This window comes from Hemitrygon akajei, chromosome 5 (assembly GCF_048418815.1).
Source record: "Hemitrygon akajei chromosome 5, sHemAka1.3, whole genome shotgun sequence".
Classification (NCBI taxonomy): Eukaryota; Metazoa; Chordata; class Chondrichthyes; order Myliobatiformes; family Dasyatidae; genus Hemitrygon; species Hemitrygon akajei.
In genome coordinates this window covers 141,270,614-141,293,271 of record NC_133128.1, presented here as the reverse complement: position 1 = coordinate 141,293,271, position 22,658 = coordinate 141,270,614, and the positions used below count along the sequence as shown (strand labels likewise).

Sequence of the window (22,658 nt, the reverse complement as noted above, 5' to 3'; positions counted from 1 at the left end):
AGATGGGCCAAATGGCCTGTTTCTGTCTGTATTTTTCTATAATTCTAACTCTGAACAACTTGTTTACATACTCAGCATGGAACATGATACTTACTCTCAAGTACTTATTGCTCAAAACTGTTCCTTTTCACTTCCAGATTTGTTTCCTATTTCACTTTGTTCTCTTTAGCTATTTAAACTCATAATGATAATGGATTCTTTCACTCCAATCATATGTTAAATAAAAATAGCTGCTTCAATCCTGAAAGATTACGACCAGCTGGTTGGGTGATGCTCTCAACAAAAATACACATCAAGAGCAAATAAGCATGCTTACTTCTGACCTTAAGTGATTGCTTCTCTGCAGTTTACCAATGAAATGTCTATACAACCACAGCTGCAGCCACTTTTGGAAACTACCAGCCTTTTATTGGCATTTAGTGGATCATGTCATAGTTATTATGTCACTAGTGGTGGGAGAATGGAAGTATCTCAATTCGATGTAGGATATTAATCACCTTTCAAAGTAGTTAGAGCCATAGAACTATTTAAATATTTTAGAAGCTGCATAATCTTTGGTTGTATTAAAGATGTTTGTGCATTGTATTGGATTGATGACTGTCTCTGAGCAGGATTTGCCTTGATCACTTGCTATGTTTTGAGGAAAGCATTTTGAAGCATTGCAATAGTTTCCTCTTTGAAAAACCAGCAGTGTTTCTATTTTTGTTTGAGTATAGTTGTTGTCCCCAAGCCTTTATCTTTCATGGAGATATTTTGACTCATAACTTTGTTATGCATTAAATTGTGAATCAAGATTTCTTCCTTATTTTTTGTTGCTGTTAAGTTCCTTTTTTTAAAATCTACTTGGATGTTCTTAATTAGACTATAATTTATTGTATTATGTGTTGAAGGAGCAGAAGTGTTTCTTGATTTAAAAGAGTTTGGTGTTGGGGGTTCCGGTGACGTCATCGTCGAGAATGGCAGCTTAAGTCACTAGCTCCTCTGGAAAAACACGTATTAAGCCCTGTTAACCCATCAAATATAATATTTTTTGAAAAATATTTGAACTGAAAAGAGGGGCAAGAATGGGGAAAAGGAATGGAAATAATAAAGTGACACTGCGGAGCCTGCGCAGAGAGGAGTGCAGCGAGCGACTCTCCTACCCAACTGCGTGCTAGCAAGGTGGCCGCTGGGCCTCGTTCAGGCGAAGCGGCGAATATCTTCGAAATCCTGAAAAGAAATAATGGAGGTCCAGAAAAATATAAAGCAGCAGCTCTGTGATATTAAGTCAGAGCTCGCCAGCGTCAATCAAAAAATAGCGGTGACAGAGACTCGAATTGAGAAGGTGGAAGATCAGGTTCAAAATGTGGAACGGATACTGAGTAAGACAATAAAAATATTACATCACCAAGAAGGTAAACTACTTGACCTGGAGGGAAGATCACGGCGGAAAAATATCAGAATCTACAACGTTCCCGAAGGAACGGAGGGCTAGTCTATGACGGTTTGTTGGAAAGTTACCGCGGGACGCGCTGGATCTTCCCCCGGCTATGAAGCTGGAAGTCGAAAGAGCCCACCAGGCGTTAGTCCCAAAACCTACCCAGGATAGAAAGCCACGCTCAATAATAATTAAATTCCTTCGGTACAGCACCAAGGCGGAGATTCTGCGAAGGGCCTGGGGTAAGAAGAAAGTGTTTATCGACGATAAATGAATATATTTCGTCCAAGATTGCTTCTCCCCCCCCCCCCCCCCCCCGCGGTCCTGCAGAAACGCAAAGAATACTCTGAAGTAAAGCGAGTACTAAAGCAAAAAAAGATTAGATTTCAAACTCCGTACCCTGCTAAACTTTGAGTGTTTTATGACAACGGGACGCGGTTGTACCAGACAGTGGAAGAAGCGACTACAGACATGAAGGCCAGAGGGTTGCCCATCAGCATGACCAAAACGAGTGAAAGCCTGACTGAAGAATTATCCCGCTCCGCTTGGGAAATAATGTGAGAATCGAGAAGGCAGGAGACGGGAGGAGGCTGAGAGAAATATATCAGGAAGAGACCGGGAGTTTCCCAAAGACAGTCCTCACCCCCTTCAAAAGAGCCATAAGGTTTGGCTAACTTTAAAAATGTTGAGAAGCTAAACGGAAGCAAAAGTACACAATGATATACCTATCTCGAGAAATACTTCTTATAATGTGGATTTTATATTACTTAGTTATCCTTTATTCACTCACTTACTCCTTTTTTCCCACCAAAATGAGAATATATATATATATATATATATATACTTGTATGTGTATATTTATATAGGAGGAGTACACAGGGAAATCTTTTCTCTGTAATAGATTTGTTCACTGACTTTTATGAATACTGCAATGGGGGCCCTCAACTCACAAGTAGGAGGGGTTATCCCCCACAGCTAGACATTTCCTCTAGCTCAACGCAGGGTCATCTACGAGAGACCTCAGCCTTGGAATCATACGTTCGTTGCCATTTTTGTTATTATTTGTGTTACTTGGTTCTTATTTGTTCAGGGAGTAGATCGATTAAGTTTTATTCTAATTTCAATGATACACTGACAGATAAATACAGATGGCTAAGGACAAGGCAAAATTCATTTCTTTTAATGTCAATGGGCTATTAAATCCAATCAAACGTAAGAGAATTTTATCCAATTTGGAACTATTTGATTCATACTGGGAAAAATGGTTTAACTACATAATGCCTCATAGGCCTGATTTTATTCTCACAAATCAATGAATATGTTGTAAAAAAAAAAATCGCTCCCTACTTGTACATAGTTCTTCCCTTTTGCTTGTTTTTTCTTTCCACTCTTTTCTTAAGTGTGTACCTCAGATAAATACTTTGTGGAGATTTGTGATATATATTATTATATGATATATAGGTGCAATGTCTGAAATACATCTTATGGAAATGTTTGTTTGGTGATGAACTTCAATTTAAAAAAAAATTACAAAAAAAGAGTTTGGTGTTGATAGTATGCTTAGTTCACTGAAAATATCTGGGTCTGTATCCTAAATCATTGGGTGGTAATTTTAATTTATCCAATATGAAGTTTTGTTGAAAGTTAGTTGAGTATATTTAAGATATAACTGTTTAATCACTTGCCTCTTATTCAATATGTATAATTACAGAAGAAAAGTTAGTCTATCTGATTGAGAGAATTGCAGTATTTTAAATTGATTTTTTTAAAACTCTCACAACAATGTAAGCTTAAGACAGAATGATTGGTGTTAAAGCAAACCTTGTCTCAGAAGTTTGAGATTATAGACAAAGTTAATAAAGAACAGGCAAATGTTTAAAGTTGCTCTCTTTTCTAAAACTCTTATGGGTTCCTGTTTATGTAGCTGGTAAGTATACTTATTATGTAACTGTATACCACTGCAATATTCAGGAGGTTTATGGGTGTTGATGTAGTTACAGAATTCTGATCATGCAGTAGGTTAGTGTTGTCGTTGTGAAATTATTGGGAGTGAATTTTTTTTGTCAACTGGTAACACTAATGGGAAGTTGCTGTGTATGTATGATGGTGAGTGTTACATGTGTTGTTCTGAGTTACAAAAATGAAAGTGATAAGATTTCTAAAATCATTTTCAGGTATGCAACATGTCATGAATAACCACCTGAGAGGAGCAGTTCCTTTTGTGGTTTTCTGCTACCTTTGCAACTTCGTCTGGTATCCTGATGCTGAATCCTTCTGTAATTTAGTTATCCCAACATACTGCTTGTAGAGTCTTACTTTGCACATTGCAAACACAATTATAATAAAATGTGCCAACAGGAGGGGGGAAAAACCTGAAGTATCTCAATAATGTGAATGGCATTTTGTATGCACTCTTTTCTAGCTTGGTGCCCTGAATGAAATGAAGGAGAATACGTTCTTTATCCCTTTGAGAACTGAATGAATCTTGGGGGGGGGGGGGGATGTGTGTGTGTGTGTGTGTGTGTGTGTGTCCTTTTAAGCTCTTTTTCTTGCTCCTGGTGTGGTGTTGACAAATATTCTTAAAGTCCTGTCCGAAGTTACGATGTTTACCTTACTGTAATGTTCTGTTGTTTTCCTGGTATGGTGGTAATGCTGTACTCTGATTTCAGCTTGGCTACATAAACAGTCTGTTCGCTGGAGGGCAGAGGTGCCTTGCTCTTGCAGATAGGAATGTCATGGGTTATATCGCCAGCTTACATGAATTGGCATCATCAGAGAGGAAATTCCACTGTAAGCTAAATGATATGAAAAATCAGATTCTCAGACCTCTGCTGGGTTTAGGTATGGAAAATTATACTTTTTGACTGCTTGTTCACTCTAACATTTTATGCAGCAAGATGATAATACTTTTAGGATATTGATCTAAACTGGAAATCTAATCAATGACATGATTAGAGATGGGATGTTCTCAGAATTAAAATGATTGTAGACAATAGTGTGAGATAAATAATGTTAGCCTTTAGGACTGAATTGTTATACTGTATGGTGGTAGAAACTGTTCTTGCAATATTACACAGTGAAATGTGCTCATTGGTATTACACTTGGTCAGATGTGCACCAACTGCGACTATATCCCAATAAACGTGCACCACTAATGTTGCAGCCTGGCGTTACACTACGATAGAGCTGTGCCCATTGGTACTGTGCCCAAGCATTAAATAACAAATAAGCCGAAAAATATCCCTATAATCTATAGTGACTTGATACTATATGTGAAGAAATGGGTATGTCATGGAGACTTAACAATACCATTGCCTTAAGTAAATTCCTATTGTATTTGGCATTGAGATATTGAAGCTCTAGAAACTCTTTGAAGAAACCAGGTTCTGGGTAGGGTAATGCATTGAACATGGCCAAAAGATTGAGGTAACTTATGTTTTGAGAGTTCTTGAGGAACTTATTTAAAAATAAAGTATCTTTTCGTCTAAGAAAATAAGTTGGATGTTGCTCATCTGTTGGGAACATTGTACTGTCTAGTAGCTTTTGGAATTGGAAGCCCATTCATCTAATTTTCCACAAATCCTTTGTGGACTGAAGTACCATTGCAGGGTCACCCTTCAATATATGTGTGAGACTAAAAACTGTGAAGCATGAATGAGGATCTTGTGATGTGCTGATGATCTTGATTTTTGTAATGCAAATTGTTAATATTACTGATTTATCAACTTTTTTTTTCCCCTCACAGATAATTTGGCTTCTGCTTTGGGATCAACACTGAGTCAATTACTACAGGCTGCTGCTAGTAAATTTAGTAAACTGTGCTACCTGATTGGACAACACAGTTTCACCTTGAATAAATTTCTTCACAGTTCAAAAGATGTCAAGACACTTGTCATGTTGGAGAATTCAAAGGTCTTCCTGGACACTTTCAAAGAGCAAGTACACAACCCTGTTACTATTAGAGTAGTGCCAATATTTGCAAGGGATACAAATTAGAAAAGATTTACTTGATATCCCATTGAAAGGGGAAATGGTACAAAAGTTTACTGTGTTAACTGGGATGCTGGTACCTCAGCCTTTGAGCTACATTCCCATGGTATCATTGTAGCGTTTAGAGTTGCATTACTACCAGTGGTGGGAGGTCCTGTGACCTGTCCCAGTGATGGTGATATTCAGTGGCTGGAATACTCATCTTGCCCTTCACGGGCAGTTCCTCTGTCCCAAGCTCTGGCCAATTCATTGCTGCAAGAGTGTGGGCAAAAGTCAGGGATTTGTGCCAGGCTTCTGATGTAGCAGAGGTTCCTATCACAGCATGATATCTTTTTTTTAAAAAAAATGTAAGGCAGTTGGCACACATGTTTGGACTGGAGGATCTGGGGGTGTTGGTGGGGGGAGTCGGGAATGCATTATTTCCAAGCGTGTTGTGATGAATTGTTTCTGGTCTCAAATTGGTCACATAGTGTCCATGACTGGAGATCTGTGATCAGTACAGAATCCCTAGTTTGATTTTGCCTGTTTTGTTCTGGCAATCTCATTTTATTGGCCATTACTTGGTGTTACTATGCTGGCTATGACTTTTTAAAAAAAAAAACAAGTTTTCTGCTACTTCCATTTCTTAATGTGATGTCATTCAGTGGTCCAGACATGAGTCATCCTCCATTATAACTTGTGGAATCCTTGGTTTTGTGTGGAAAGGAGGGCTGAGCTGAACAGCTCTATTCTTGCCTTATATCCTGTCAGTCCCATTTTTCCTTTCCTGATGCTGTGATGCCAAAGCCAATCGACACCCTGTCTCCTCACCAGTTGTCAGTCTAAAGTACATGTATATTAGTTTGGTGCCCATCAGAGCTTCACCTCCCAGGTGTATGTAATCTATGGATCGGAGCACTAAATCCTTGACTGCATCTTCTACTTCACCCCTCCATATTCAGTGTTTCAGTTGCCAGATACTTTGGCTAACCCCAGCAATAATATAACTTGACACATCATTTCTGAAGGTATGTAATTCTTTGGTAGGCTTGCTGTAGCTTTGCACACTTCATCTATACCCATTGGATCTTCACTCTGATTCTATCTCCTCTCCACATGCTGTATTCCAAGTTTGTGTCTTCATGTTTGAGTATTTCCAATTAATTTTCTTCCCAAAATATGACTCTCAGATAGTGAGAGTCAAATAGATGTGATGTCCCGACTGACTTAATGATCCCTTTTACTTTTCTCAACCTGACTGCAATGTTTTAGTTTGTAACATCATTCTGCTCCAATGTTTATCTTGTATAGTCCAGCTTGATAGGACAAGCAGCTTGTTGGGTGGCCTAATTTGCCTCCCAGATTCCTGCCAGAGGCAGACACCCACTGAAATGCTTTCTGCACACTTTAGACTATCACGTACTTCCAGAATCCTTGAGTGTTGTCAGATATTGTAGGTGCCAATACCTCAGTTCTATCTTTGATTGGAGGTGTCTGTTCACTTGTGTACTATTAGTTCTTATGATTGTGCTTTTCTCTGGTTTCAGGTACTCCAGCTCGGTGGGGAACTTTGTGGTAGTTGGTGGTTTTCAAGCATTAGCCAAACCAACAGTGTAAGTATATCTGATCTTGTATCCCTAAGGCCATATTATCCAGCAGCTCAAGTCCTCATAATCTTCTGTAAAGGATGCTGCTTCAAATGGATAGATGAAAACAGATAGTTTACAGCAGATCTGTCTGTAGTGAGCTGGATGGATAGTTTATCACTTTCAGTCCATCTTTTCCTTAATTGTCTGAAGGGAGTGGTAAACACCAGAGAAAAATGAGCAAGTTATTTAAATAAGTAAAACATTATTTATTTTCAATTAAATTCATGGGCTCTGGATGTTTCTGAGCTTTAGAATCATTGCTTCCATGACTGCATACTCTTGTGTTACATTAAGATAGTGTGCAGAAAAATTGGCTTACTAGTGAAAAGCTTAGACAAGCCAGTTATGGATAAGAAGAGTAAAGGGAAATTTGTTCAATCATGGAATAATCGCTAAGATTAAATTGATTTCTGGTGAGGGAGCAATGGTCAGAGAATGAGGGTAGAGATACATATGAAGTTGGAGCAGGCGTTGGCTGATCTGGCCATGAACACAGCTCCACCTACTTGCCTTTTCCCCGTAAATCTGAATTCCCCTACTATGCATAAATCTATCTGTCTAAAACCATATTTAATGAGGTACCCTCCACTACTTCCTTGGGCAGAGAAATTCTTTGGATTTGCTGCTCTCTGGGGAAAAGTAGTTTCTCCTCATCTCTGTCCTAAATCTATTGCCCTGAATCCCACTGGGTCTATTCCAAACCAGTTCTATTTCCTTGTATCAATTCTGAACATCTCATCTCCTTGTGTATGGGCAAAGATGATAAGCTTACATTTATTTCCTAGTTACCCTTAGAAGATGGTAAATAGGCCTTCTCCACCATTGAAGGGATTCTTTCAGTACTGGCAATTGGAAAGTTCTTGTATTTTGATGCAGTAGCAATAGAGACAGTGGTCCAATGACGAGGTCAAAAGGTCATGTGGTGGGTACTTAGAGGTGACACCATTTCTGGAACATTGAACTTCTTGTCCTGCTTGGTGATGCTTTTGGAGGAAGGAAATGTTGGTGTAGGCTTCCAGTGAGTATCCTGTGTATAGAAGGCACCTTCTCGTGGGGAGCAATGAGATGCCTCTTCACTGTGCATTTCTTTGGTTGAGTAACATGTTAATAGTATTTTTTTTAAGTAAAGCTCACAATGTGTTACAGCCCACTCACAAATTATTGTCTTGCGTAGGGAGCTCTTCAGCAGAAATCTTCAGACCCTCCAGCAGTTGTCGGAAGTGACAGATGAGAACGTTTCAGCTGCTGACCTCTTGCATATTCTCTTCTACATACCTACCAGGCAATTGCATGAATATGCACGTTTGCTGCTAAAGCTTGCAACCTGTTTTGAAGTGGTAAGTAGAAGTTCACACGTGCAATGTCCTTCTGTATTTCTTGCTCTATCATGGGGCCTAATTCACTGAGTCATGAGATCCAGATCATAAGTTTCTCCAAGACTGAAATGGGCATCTGATGACATCAGCTGATCTTGAATAAAGCCTTCATTATAGTTGTCCAGGTAACACAGTAGTAAAGAGTTATAAATTGATGCTGGAGAGGAGCCTGATTTTTGGATTTGAACCAGCAGATTAAACATTATCTGTGTTTTGAGGTAATGAGGTGAAGCTGGTCACTCGTACAGAGTTTTGGAGCTCTGTGTGAAAGTTGAAGTGTTCCAAAGGTTCAGTTTCATGTAAGGTAGCCATGAGCCTTGTTTACCTGAAGCTCATCAGTCATTTGGAGGGTATGGCAATGTTGTGAACAATAGTCTAACACCCTCAGTTCTGGGTCATTGACTGTGATCAGCTCCTACCATACCTACTGGGAAACTTAAATTGTGTTGCAAAAATAACGCTATTTGCAAATAAAAGTTAGTGGTGATCATGCAAACACGAGGAAATCTGCAGATGCTGGAAATTAAAGCAACACACACAAAAATGCTGGTGGAACGCAGCGAGCCAGGCAGTAACATGTTAATAGTATTTTTTTTACTTTTTTTTAAGTAAAGCTCACAATGTGTTACAGCCCACTCACAAATTATTGTGATTTGTATATAGGAGTTCCTGACGAAGGGTCTCGGCCCGAAACGTCATCTGTATTTCTTCCTATAGATGCTGCCTGGCTTGCTGCGTTCCACCAGCATTTTGTGTGTGTTGCTTTAGTGGTGATCATGGTGACCAGGATATTACTGGGTAATAATTATGCAATTTTGCTATGTCAAGGTTTTAGAGGTAACCAGCATGTGTTAACATCATCTAAGATAGAACTTGGGTAAATATTAGTTCCATTTAGAACCTTGGTATTAAAAGTTGACCCATGCCTCACACATCCTAAAAGAGTTGTACTATATTTTAGAAGGCTATCAATAAGTGTTAACTCTTCATTACCCTCTGAAATGATCTAATTGAAAATCTATTTGAGTTTAAGCAATAAGTATTAATCTTGCTAAAAATGCCCAAATCCAAAAATGATCTATAAATTTTTGCATTGACACATAACATATGGTTGAAAACTGTTGCGCACCTTGTGGGTTGAAAATTTTGCTTCTCCCAAATATTCCGTCAATATGCTGCTGAAAGGTGTATTCTGCACCTGGCGTGAGAGAACCTGACAGAATCCTTGGCAGCTGTAGAATACCATTTGATCAGCTTTGTCACTGTAATGAAAGAGAGGAGAAGCTGATCTGAATGGGATAATTCAATTCTGTTTGTTAAACTGTGGCAGACCTCCAAGGAATACCACAAATTGCAGGAAGTCAGCTGCCAGTGTGAAGCTCTTGGTCTACACTTGAAGAAGAAACAGAAGGAGGCAGAATACACATACAGCTTTTGGAAGACTTTTCCAGGGAAAATGACGGTACGCTTAATACTAATGAGGTTGACCACTGTATATTGGATTACAAGCCTTTGCCTTTTGTAGAATGCCCCTGATGCCATTTAATGAATTGGGTGCTGCTTAATTAATCCTTTTGTTGGAGGACAAATCTGCTGCTTAGTTTCTCTTTTCCATAGACGCTGCCTGGCCTGCTGAGTTCCTCCAGCATCTTGTGTGTGTTGCTTTGGATCTCCAGCATCTACAATTTTCTTGTTTTTTACTGCAACTTTTTTTTGTTGCCACCCCTGCCTCCTCTGCTGCTTTCCTCTAATATTCTAACTGTGTGTATTTGAGCATGTGTGCCATGTTTGCTCTTCCTTTGCAATGCCAGTGGAAGTGCTGTCGGAGCAGTGTTGTGGTTTCTAATCAGAGCTCTCCTGGAGCTCGTCGGTTATGATTTGTCAAATCTGAATCAATTGATTGACCTACAACTGGCAGAAGTCCAGTGTATGATGTGAATTGTCTCTTTATATTGGGTATATCTGCTCCGTGGTGACATTAAAGCTTAGCTTGTCAAACTACCAATGGCACTTGCAAAGGGAGCACTTTACTATGCTGTAAAATCTTTATTTTTTCTTTATTTAATGGTGTTGTGCATAGGAAGGGGCACAAACAGAAGCCAATGGCATTTGTTTGGTATATATCACCCCATGAAGTAGCACATAGCAAAAGATGGCAGTGACTCATCAGTGCTTCAGTTCAATGTAAAATGAAGCCAGAGTGTAAAGACCTCTGTTTAAAGTTTGCAGATTCTGTTTGTTTGAAACATATTGCATGTTTCCTTGCTCAGCAGTGGAAGGGTTAATATGGGTTTAACTCTTTTTAGGGTTTTCTGACAAGATATATTCCTGCCCTGAGTGTAAGTATGTATTTAATGTGTGGCCTGAAATGGATGTGTGCTTTATAAAAATGCAATACCCCTGTTCTAGATTTAGTTTATTCTGCAAGTGATTCCATTGTGGTGACCCTTCCCTTGCTGACTGCTACCAAATAAATTAGTTGCACTCCATTCAGTTGCTCCATTTACACGCTTGTGTTTGGTAACTCACTGCACTGTAGTGCATTCTGAAGTTGTCTATGGTTGCTATGGTTTGATTCACTAAAGTCTTTGCTTAAAAAAAAGGCTTTTGAAATAGGAATACTTTGCTCTGTGTAACCTTCCCATCTTAACTTTCACAGGATAAAACTTGTGTCATAGCAAGCACTTGAGGCTTTAAGGGAGTTTTTGTTGGCTCTCTGGATTTGGGTCAGCCCCAGCCACGATGGTTGAGGAGTGAATCTGTCTACCACCTCTTCTTTTAGCTGTAAGAATCAACCTTACGAAGACAAAGCTAGGCTCAGAAACCTGCTCACTAACCAGGAAGCAACTCCTGCTCTGTGGCTGGGGAGAGTTTCTAAATCTAAAGGGACCATTGGGATATTGATGGTGGGATTGAGTTGAGGTAGAGTGGGAGAATGGTGCATGAAACTTGCTTATAGGCAGTTTATCAAGTGAGTGATGCTGCAGAAAAGTATCTGACTCCTGACCTCTGGTAAATTAACAGAGGGCTTGGGCCATACTGACGCGGAAACAAATAAAGGTTCATCCTGCTGGTGTTTTTCTTGTTCTGTCAGAGATGAGTTGGGACTCATTAGGGCAAAGATGATCTATGCCCAGAGACCAAATAGTACTTAGAAGGCAAGGATGGGGGCAGTCCCTAAATGGTTAACAATATTAACTTAAAATGTCATGACAAAAGGCGGGGGAGGACAGGCTGGTACAGAGATTACCAGTGCTTTCTCTCTTCTAGAAACCTGGGATCAAAGTGATAATAAACGCACTTTGAAAAGCATGTATACACTATACAAGCTTGAGACTTGTCTCCTTACAGGCAGCCACAAACCAAAGAAGCTCCAAAGAACACACTTTTTTAAAAAAACTGTTGAACTCTGAACCCTGAACTCCGGTGCTGTCAGGGTGATGGATGCATGTTGATCACTTAATCCATAGAACATTACAGCACAGAGCTTTGGTTTCCTCCAGGTACTGCAGTCTCCTCTCATGCTAAAGGCAGGGGCTTGGTATATCGTACACGTGCTTGGAGTGGGTGTGTTGTCCAGTTTGCATTTCTTGCACCCTAATAGTGGCAGAAGAATGGAGAGTAATTAATGAAGGGTGACAGAGATGAGGCAGGAGCCTGCAGGCCCGTGAGCTTTGTGCCAGTGTAGGGAAACATTCTTGAGGATAGGTTTATAATCACCTAGAAAGGTGGACTGGGTCAGATGGTGTACATGAACTTGAGCAAGGCTTTTGAATAGGTCAGAGTTGGGGCATATGAAATCAAGGTGTTTTAGCAAAGTGGACTCAAAGTTGGCTTTGTGATGGGAAGCAGAATTATGGTGATGAAGGCATGTCTTTTTAGATACAGAGTAGTGTGTATGTGGAATAAGTTGCCCCAGAAAGTGGTTGAAGCATGTATAATCGCAGCACTTAAGAAACATTTGGACTATTGTATGGGTGGGAAAGAAATAGAGATGTGGGTGAATGCAGGAAAATGGGATTAATGTTTTTTTAAAAAAAACTCTCGTGATGAGTTAGGCCAAGGAGCCAGTTTCCATGCTGTATGACTCAGTGGATTTAACTACGGTACTAAATGAAATAGGTTGAAATTGTTCTTCCTATCTTCCCTCAACATGAGGGAACTGCCGGTGTGATGGAAAGGATCAAATATTAGACAGTAGATGTTGTATGGATTTTTAAGCATTTGATAAAGTAGTATATAAACAGCATCTTAACAAAATTAAGGCTTATAGAATAGGAGAATTGGTGTCAGACAGAATTTTTAAAAATGGATTAAAGATTAACAGAGTTCTGGTTACAAAGAGTGTAGGAACAGAGGAACTTTGGGATTAAAATGCTTTGATATTGTGACAGATGTGGTCAAAGCACATGGATTTCATGAGGAATTGAGTACAAAAGCAGCTACCGGTATTTAAAGCTTAACCAGAGCTTTATTTAAAGCTAGAGGACTGGACTCAGTTCTGGTTATTATACCAGAAGATTTTCCATTGCTACCAGAATGTTGGAAGAAAGTGTCTTCAGCTTCAACACCGTCCTTTGTTTAAAAATAACTATATTATAATGAAATGCAAGGATGTTACAATGATTGGTAGTAATGTCTTGCTGTGCAAAACAAAACTAACCTGATTCACCCAAACTTCCTATTGGAACAATATTACTGGGGGAAAAATGCAGCAGTAACTATTCAAAAATGTTAAAGGGGTATCATTCATTGCTCCCAATGTCTATCAACCCGCTTGATCCAAAAGTCTAATTGGTAAAGCTACTGGAGAAGTGAGTTTCCATTTACCTGTTCAGATTATTAATACATGGTCTGCTCTTGTAAGCGAGTGATTTTTACAAGAGCAGGTCAAATATGATGGCAGAATATAGTATTAATGGTAAGACTCTTGGCATTGTGGAGGATCAGAGGGATCTTGGGGTCTGAGTCCATAGGACACTCAAAGCTGCTACGCAGGTTGACTGTGCGGTTAAGAAGGTGTACGGTGCATTGGCCTTCATCAACCATGGGATTGAGTTCAAGAGATGAGAGGTAATGTTGCAGCTACTTAGGACCCTGGTTAGACCCCACTTGGAGTACTGTGCTTAGTTCTGGTCACCTCACTACAGGAAGGATGTGGGAACCACAGAAAGGGTGCAGAGGAGATTTACAAGTATGTTGCCTGGATTGGGGAGCATGCCTTATGAGAATAGGTTGAGTGAATTCGGCCTTTTCTCCTTGGAGCGATGGAGGATGAGAGGTGACCTGATAAAGGTGTATAAGGTGATAAGAGGCATTGATCGTGTGGATAGTTAGAGGCTTTTTCCCCAGGGCTGAAATGGCCAACACGAGAGGGCACAGTTTTAAGGTGCTTGGAAGTAGGGAACAGAGGAGATGTCTGGGTAGGTTTTTTTGTGTGCAGAGAGTGGTGAGTGCGTGGAATAGGCTGCCAGTGACAGTTATGGGGGCGGATACGATAGGGTCTTTTAAGAGACTCCTGGATAGGTCCATGGAGCTTAGAAAAATAGAGGGCTATGGGGAACCCTAGGTAATTTCTAAAGTAAGTGCATGATCGGCACAGCATTGTGAGTCGAAGGGCCTGTATTGTGCTGTAGGTTTTCTATTATTTATTTAATCTTGTGTTTAGGAACTGTTTATACACAGATATTATGATAATTGTTTTAAGCAAACATAAATGCCCTTAAATTTTATTTCCTCTTGCAGCAGCTTCGACAGTGGGGATTTGGTTTCATGACTAGATATCTGGTCTTGTTTAACCTGATATTTACAAGACTTTCCAACAAATGTCAGGAAGTTGGTAAAAGCCACAATGGCTACCTTTTCTGCATGTTCTCTTCCCTGAAACTAGTTACCATTTCTGCTATGCGTTAGGCCAATCCAGCACAAGAAGGAATTCAATGTAATTATTTTTCCCTCTGGTGTTTGACCTAGGAATATATGGGAAATCTAAAGTGAAATTATATTCAACTTGTACTGAAGAGAACAAAAGAACAATGGGAACCTGTACCACACCCTTTAAATTTTTATGCTTTATTTTATTTCCCAGCCCCACCCCAGCATTCATTATCTGACATTATCTGACCTTCAAATTTGTGCACAAAACACCGTTCAACAATTCTCTAACTTTCTACTGCTTTTCATTTATTAGACTGTTTTGCCTTTTACAAGCTTATTTGGGCTGTCATTTGCTAATTTGGTGTTTCTTTGGATATTAATATGCCACTGTACGAAGTATGATCTTCCAAGCTTTCCAAAATATCCACCTGGCCTGAAGTCCATTTTTTAAAAATTGTATATAATTTGCAGTTCTGCTGTCCCCTACAATCATGCCTGAATGCAAGGAAGATCTAAAGTGACTTAATTCTTGTGCTGCATCCCCACAGAAAGTGAATCCCACATAGGGCCTTTTTACATCTTGTATTGGCATACAGTTTAAAGCGGTTTTTGCTTTTATTTTCTTGCAATATAGAGGCCAGTCATTCTCTGAAGTTCATAGAGCATTCCCATTCTCCCACTAAATTTCCCTGTTCTCCCTATGCTGTCATTCACTTTGTCTGATTCTATCCTGCATCTACAAACTATGGGGGATGAGCTAACCAACACAATTTTTGGGACGTGGGAGGGAACTGAAGACCCGAGGGAGAAACTCGCACCCTCACGGGAAGCTTTGCACAGAGAGTGCCAAAGGTTAAAATGGATCTGGACTGCTAGAGATGTGAGGCAGCAGCTGCACCACTGCACTGCACATCTGTTGTTATTGCATACAGGACTTGTTCTTTCACTAATACATTGTTTGTAACTTCCCTGCTGAAGATGGACGCGTAGTAGCATCCTCTACCTCCGCCAAATAGTTCCTTTCTCTTCTCTAATTGTCTGCATTTTCCCTTAAAAAAGGAAACATTTACCAAAAAAAATTTTTTTTATGGCACCTGCTAATTATGTCTGTCTTTGTTATTTATCTCATTCTAATCAACATACTTTAGTGATCTAAGGTGCTGTATCTTTCAATCCCTTGTCACTTCCTCACTGTACCTCATCTATTCCTGAACATCACCTCTTGGAAGGCTTCACAGTATTCATTCACCTTGGATCGCAATCTTGGACTTGATCACATTTTAGCTGACTGGCATTAACCTTCTATTTTAATACTTTGCTTTTAACCATTTTTTAACCATTTTCTTCAATAATTATATGAACCCTCACATTAGATATGATCTTAGCTTGTAACACTGATACCTACAATGGATTGAAAATGTGTTGATCTGGGAAATATCAGAAATCCGCCATTTTCTACTTTAATGCTTTGTTTTGTTCCGCCCATATTTAGGGTAATTAGGGCCTTCATTTTCACTCTATTTCTAAAATATGTTTACAGAATTGTTCCGCTTTCTTCCTGTGATCTAGGTAGGTGTGTGTGTGTGTGTGTGTGTGTGTGTGTGTGTGTGTGTGTGTGTGTGTGTGTGTGTGTGTGTGTGTGTGTGTGTGTGTGTGTGTGTGTGTGTGTGTGTGTGTGTGTGTGTGTGTGTGTGTGTGTGTGTGTGTGTGTGTGTGTGTGTGTGTGTGTGTGTGTGTGTGTGTGTGTGTGTGTGTGGTGCAATTTCCTATTTCACTTATTACTGACCAAAAATATTCTTTTCTTTTTAAATCTTTTTATTCATTTTAAGAAAAACATAAGTGAAATATGAATACAAAATGTTTGAGAGTACATAATTAATAGTTTAAATAGACAATCAGATATATAATAATCAATATATAAGGCCTCCCAAACTCATAGTATTAATGTAAAAGAATCGAAAAAGAGAAAAAAAAACTAAAAAAAACTTTTTAAAAAACTAACCAACATGGGCCATTGCATAATGTTAAATACATACAGTAGTGCCGATAACTCCGAACCTCCATCCAAATAATTAAGGATAAAAACAATAAGGTTTAGGATCAGACCATTTAACTCATATGAAAATGTTGAATAAATGGTCTCCAAGTTTCCTCAAATTTAACTGAAGAATCAAAAACCGCGCTTCTAATTTTTTCTAAACTCAAACAAAAGATAGTTTGAGAAAACCACTGAAATACAGTTGGAGGGTTAATTTCTTTCCAATTCAGTAAAATAGATCTTCTAGCCATTAATGTAACAAATGCAATCATTCGTTGAGATGAAGCGGATAGACGATTATTATGTATCATTGGTAAACAGAAAATTGCAGTAAAAGGATGCGGTTGGAAATTGATATTTAAAACTCTTGAAATAATATTAAAAATATCTTTCCAATAATTTTGTAAACAAGGACAAGACCAAAACATATGAGTCAATGAAGCAACATCAGAATGACATCTGTCACAGGTTGGATTAACATAAGAATAAAATCGAGCAAGTTTATCTTTAGACATGTGAGCTCTATGTACAACCTTAAATTGTATTAGGGCATGTTTAGCACAAATAGAGGACGAATTTACCAATGATAAAATTTTTTCCCATTCCTCAGTAGATATAGGACAATGCAATTCTTCTTGCCATTCCTTCTTAATTTTTTCTGATACATCTGGCTGTACACTCATAATCATATTATAAATGATAGCTACTAAACCCTTTTGACAAGGATTGAGGGCTAAAATTCTTTCTGTAATGTCCAATGGACATTCTTTCGAAAAAGACTTTAATTCATTATACAAAAAAATTCTGACTTGCAAATATCTAAAAAAATAGGTTTTAGGTAAATTATATTTATTAGTTAGCTGTTCAAAGGACATAATGTTATCATCCAAAAACAGATCAAAAAAATATTCTGACTTGAAACCCTTGAATATCTCCACACCTCCCTAGTTTCCCTGCTTCCTGAAAAAATCATACCTAGGACTGTTTCCATTCCTTATTGAGAATTATTCTTCCTCTCACATTTTAGCAATCTGTTGCTTATTTTTAATATGATAATTGCTTCTTGCTGGGTAACCAAAAATCAGGGTACTTTTCCCTGATGCATCAAAATAAGTTGAAACCCTTACTAACTTCTCAGTTCCTTCTACTTCAATGTAGATATTTTTAAATCTCTATTCATTTACTGGCAAAGCTACAATTTGCTTTTGTTCCTGTTGTCCTCTGGTGGTTTGGGAACCACTGCCATGAATGGCTGCATTTTTTCCAGTGACAAAGTGCTGTTGGGTAGTGTATAGGTAAGTGTATGGGTAGAGTGAGTGGGTATGAAAATGGATACGGTAAAGAAATGGTTAACAATTAGGAATTTGTGGGCCTGTTATGTTGTTGGGTAGATTGACCCTTGATACTAAATAGGGGGAGAACAATATATGCCTCTGGTCTACCGGAAAACATGCCTGAGAGCAAGCTAAAAGTGCTGATTTGCATAAAAGCAATCAAATACCTTGTCTCTAAAAATGTTTTTTTTTTTACATTGGTTGTAAGCTTAATAGGGTGCATTGTCCCTGGGGAGGCAGAGGCCGATTGTTGAAGATCACATTGACCTTGGTACTTGCAGGTGTGGAGGATGTATGTTGGCTTAATACGTGAATGGGACTTGGATTGGCTAAGTTGGGGTCATGTAAACATCGGATTGGATGCCTAGCCCTTTCTAGCTGGACTGGGAGGTGGCAATAGTGCTATAAAAGTGGGCAAGTCCCTTCTTGGGCAGACCACTTGCCTGGGTCCCACCTGCGGGACGAGCACTGAACCAGCGCCAAGGATCTCCACCCTAGCCAGTCCACAGTCGATCGCCTGCTTCACGGATCACGCAGACATCGCTAAGTATATTCGGCGGTGTAGACTACTAGGGGTTGATTGAGTTAGCCCTACCTATTAGTGGTGTAGATAGTGTACAATATAACACGTTTCTTGTAACTCTCTATTTCTTCTCTGTATTAACAATAAAGTGGGTTTTGAAGGAACTACTGAGTTTGGGTCCATTTGTTTAAGCAAGACCAAATAGTTGCAGCATCCACCCGTCACGATTATTCTGTTTAGATCTGCGGAACAGGTAGGAAGTTCAGCTGTTTTAATGCAATGATTGGGAAGGACCAGAGATTAGATTTTCAAGGCAAGATACTGTTTGCCTTGAGGAAACCTGCACAGGTGGTGTTTCATGCTCTTATTGCCCTTGTCCTTGTGGAAGAGGTCCTGTCTGAGAAGTACTACCAGAGCAGCCAGGTCCAGCAAGTGCAAAGCACTTTGTAGATGGTGCGCACTGCTGTGTTGGAGAGAGGGTGAGTGTTCGGGGGGTTGATGGGTATACTCAAAGGAGCTGCTTCGCCACAAGTGATTTTAAGCTTTTTGAGAGTTGTTGGAGCTGCTGCTGTCTGGGCAAGTGGTGAGTATTTCCTTGTGCTCCTGACTTGTGGCCTGTAGGTGGTGGAAAGGGCTTGGTATCGGGAGGTGGGTCACTCACAGCAGATCTTGTATCAAAGCCTTTGACCTGCTCTTATAGCTATAGCATTCGTGTGGCTAGTCCAGTTGAATTTACCAGAGGTGACATGTCAAAAGTGGGATTTGGTAATTGGTTAATCTTTAATTGTTTTATTATTATATGGTAGGTAATAATCCAGTAACGTAAAACTCTAATAATCCAGCACACCTGGGACTTAGTGCTAGACTTGTAGATTTTTCTGGACCTTTGGATGTTACTTCTAATAATATACCAAGAAAATTTTAACTGGCCTATCTTTAGAGATTACAGTCAATTATAACAAATTTTTCAGTGAACCACGTCAGTTGATCGTGAATCAGTGCCCCGGTGTGGAAAGGGAGAATGGCTGGCTGCTGAACCAAACAAAATATAACTTTCTGTAGCGAGGTGCTACAAACAGCTAGAAATAACGACACGCAGTCTGTAAGTTGCACTCCAGACTAGTTTATTCAAACTTCACGGCACTGTCCTTTACACAGCTCCGTTCCCACCCTCTCCGGGCGGAAATGATGTCAGAGGTGCATTACAAAAGTCTCTTCCCGCCTGCAGGCTTTCTCCCCTTACTGGTGAAGAAGGCGGCCCAGCGCCATTTTGGGGCTGGCCTCTCTGCCAATGCGCATGTCATTTTGTGAGCTGGTTCGCCTGTGTAGAAAGTGGGTCGCCACATTTCCTATCCACTGCATTTTGACTTTGGCCTCATCATTGCCTTGTGCAAATTTATAATTATTTCCTTATTCTTTTCCCTTACTAATCTTTTCATAGTTTTGTCCTTTTATTTTGCTTTCAGAGAATTGTTTCAACTTTTGGATCCCTCTACTCTTGGCATTCTTGATTCCTTGTTCCGCAGCTGGTTTGGGGTGGGAGAAGGGTTTTCTGTTTATAAATCTTATCCAAGGACAACTACTGGGAGGTCTGTTATGCAGAGTGAAGTGAAATGCTGTAGTTGGTGAATATTATTCTGGAGTATGAAGGCAAGAATAACACTATTTAATAGGAACTTAATGGTAACAGAAAGTATTGTTTTTTTTTAAAAAGCAAGAAGCTGAAAATCTGAAGTCAATTGTTAACTTTTCTGGACTGTAGTCTCTCAATAGAATCAATCACTGAATTGGATTGACTACGATGTTTGGTATTAATCGCCTTATTACAGAAAGAGCATTTTAACAATGGTGGCCAGATGCCCAGGACAAACATCAAGCTGATATTGGCCATGATTCCCATTTCACTGAATCATGTTAGTGTGAGATGTAACTAGTCAATCTTTGCTCTTGGCTATGTTGAGATAGCTGCTGATATGAATACACTTGACTGTAGAATCAATCGCTTTTTTAAAATCTTTTTTGCCAAGGATTCTCTGAGAAAACCAGAACGTCGACTCATCTGTGAGAGCAGTAACCGGAGCTTGACACTGCAACATGCTGGTAGATTCTCCATCAACTGGTTTATCCTCTTCAATGATGCACTTGTCCATGCTCAGGTCAGTCTATCTGATGCGAATGTGAAAGGTCAGTAAAGGGAGCAGATTAGCTCTTCATTCGTGTTGGGAATGGCAATGGTTTGAACATTCACTGGTGGGAAGGTGTCCCCAGTCATTTCATCATTTCTCTGTGTAGAGAAGACGGTATGGTCATACTGAACTTGGAATACATTTGTATAATAATAACTATAGATCACTTTGGACTACATTGTATGGAAAATTCTTTACAACGGGATAAAGTACAAACATAAAAATGAAATACAAAATGACATCAATTAAAGTTCTCAGCTGAGTCCTCCTTTCTCATTTCCTGTCCCAACACAGATGTGAGCTGTTCAGCCTGGTGAATTTTTGGTACCTTTTAGAGCCTGAGTACAGTTTACTTTTGTCTAACTCTTTTTGAAGAAGGATAGTTATTTTCTTTGTCCAATTTACTTAAAATAGTCTACCTGGAATATTGATTACAGTTGTGGTGCTGAACTGCAGTACTTGCAGGTGACGTTGGTCAGAAATGGCTATTCCCTTTTGTGCTTCGCTGCTGGCCATCCTGTAAGAGGTAACAACAACTGGTGGCCAAGCTACCCAAATGCCATTGCTGAGTCCCGGGGTCAGAACCAGGACACGATGAAGCACCTTGAATCCAAGAAAAATAAGTCAATATGTTTTTCTAATGTAAGACTAGAACTATTAGTTGGCCAAACACAAAAATCAGTTAAGTTGAGTTTAATGCCCATGTTAATCACCAGTGGCGTTATTGTAATGGAATGTGATCAAGTTTAATTGTCATTCAACTGTACACATGTAACAGCTAAATTAAAGTGTTCCTCTGGGGCCAAGGTGCAAAACACAGCACCTGCAAACAAACGCAACACATCAATAGCACATACATATAGTCTCAAATAAGTAATAATATTAGCCAAATCCCCAAGTGTCATGGCCTGCAGATTGGTGCATGGGATGTTGTCCTGGAGCCATGTTTCTACAAGAACAAGTGCATAGTAGTTCCTCATGTGCTAATGCAGTGGCAGGCAAATATAACTCAGCTTGTCTTCTGCCGAGCAAACACTGGAGAGCAGCATCCATGGAAAGGACAATCCCCTAATCCAGCTTGGACTCCACTGTGCCTTTATACTCTCCCATACCGCCTCTGGTGTGCAAACACCTGGGCGTCTGCAACAGGTGATGCTGCGTCATGAGGGCAGGGTCAGTGCAGCAACCGAGGTCAGACAGCTCCCCCGCCGTCGGTCTCACCTATGAAGCAGACTTGCAGTATTCTACATTCCCAATATCTGACAGGGTCTTGCAATCATGAAAAGAAGTCCAAAACAATCATTTGTACCATTTATTGGACTGCACCACCTTCCCTGTGTTGCTGTTGTAGGTGACAACACAATACTCAACAGGCTCGTGCTGTGAAGCTCCATAGCTGTCCAACAGCTTGGAAGTGAGTGTTCTTAAAATCCAGTAGTGCCTTGTGATCAAAGGAAAGATGTAAAGGGCAAACAATTACATTGGTTGGACCTGGGGAGGCCACTGCAACAGAGTGTGCCGCTGTGTTACCAGAAGGGTTCTCTGTGTCCAGACCCCATCTGGAAGACCATGACTGATTTCAGATCTTGGGGAAAGACATATTGGCCTTGGAAATGGGTGGTTTGGGAAAATATTTCTCACAAATATTTAGAGGAATGATGTCAAGACTAGTAAGGCTAAACATTTCAGCTTGCATAAACTTAGTTGTTAATCTCAAGGGTAGTAGATTTGAAATTTACCCAAATGGTTGTGGCTGCTGGATCCATTTTAAATTCTTGGGAATTTAAGTAATGAGTTTTGTGCCTACATGTTGAGGCTTTTGAAATGGTGTCTGAAAATGATGGTGAGATCAACTATGATGTATCTGAACTGTGAAACAAGCTTGAGGTTGAGCAGGTGACTCCAGTCAATCAACCTGTGTTCCAATGATGCAGGTGATACATGATTGCAGAGCTAGAGAAACATATTACAATGAAAATCTCTTCAGTGAGGTGTCACCACTTGTGAGTTTGAAACATCTTTGCTTGACAAGCTGCAATTGAACGTACCAGTTTTTGATCTTGTCACAGATTAGTTCACTTAACTTCAAGCCTCTCCATGTTAATAAGAAAGCTGAGTTTTAAGCTGTAATGTCTTCAATATTGAGTTAACTTTGATTACATCCAGTTTGTATTCCAGTTTTTAACTGGGGCTCCACTGGACCAGATTCCTTTCACATCACTACTTTCATTTACTGACTTCATTTGTCCCCTTATTCCCACCTCCTGTGATATTTCCCACTTTTTGATG

General features: G+C 39.7%; 1 protein-coding gene across 6 annotated transcripts in view; it reads left to right on the top strand.

Moving 5' to 3' along the window:
• als2b (alsin Rho guanine nucleotide exchange factor ALS2 b) overlaps positions 1–22,658 on the top strand; it is a 146,128-nt gene that overhangs the window by 51,920 nt on the left and 71,550 nt on the right. For 3 of the 6 annotated variants that reach the window (XM_073046715.1, XM_073046718.1, XM_073046714.1), the window contains exons 9-15: positions 4,087–4,258; positions 5,163–5,352; positions 6,934–6,999; positions 8,210–8,372; positions 9,742–9,873; positions 10,718–10,750; positions 20,211–20,339. In XM_073046715.1, the coding sequence (XP_072902816.1) occupies positions 4,087–4,258; positions 5,163–5,352; positions 6,934–6,999; positions 8,210–8,372; positions 9,742–9,873; positions 10,718–10,750; positions 20,211–20,339 (885 nt within the window). The remainder of the gene's footprint in view (positions 1–4,086; positions 4,259–5,162; positions 5,353–6,933; positions 7,000–8,209; positions 8,373–9,741; positions 9,874–10,717; positions 10,751–20,210; positions 20,340–22,658) is intronic. The other 3 variants (XM_073046720.1, XM_073046719.1, XM_073046716.1) reach the window with 1 other exon arrangement.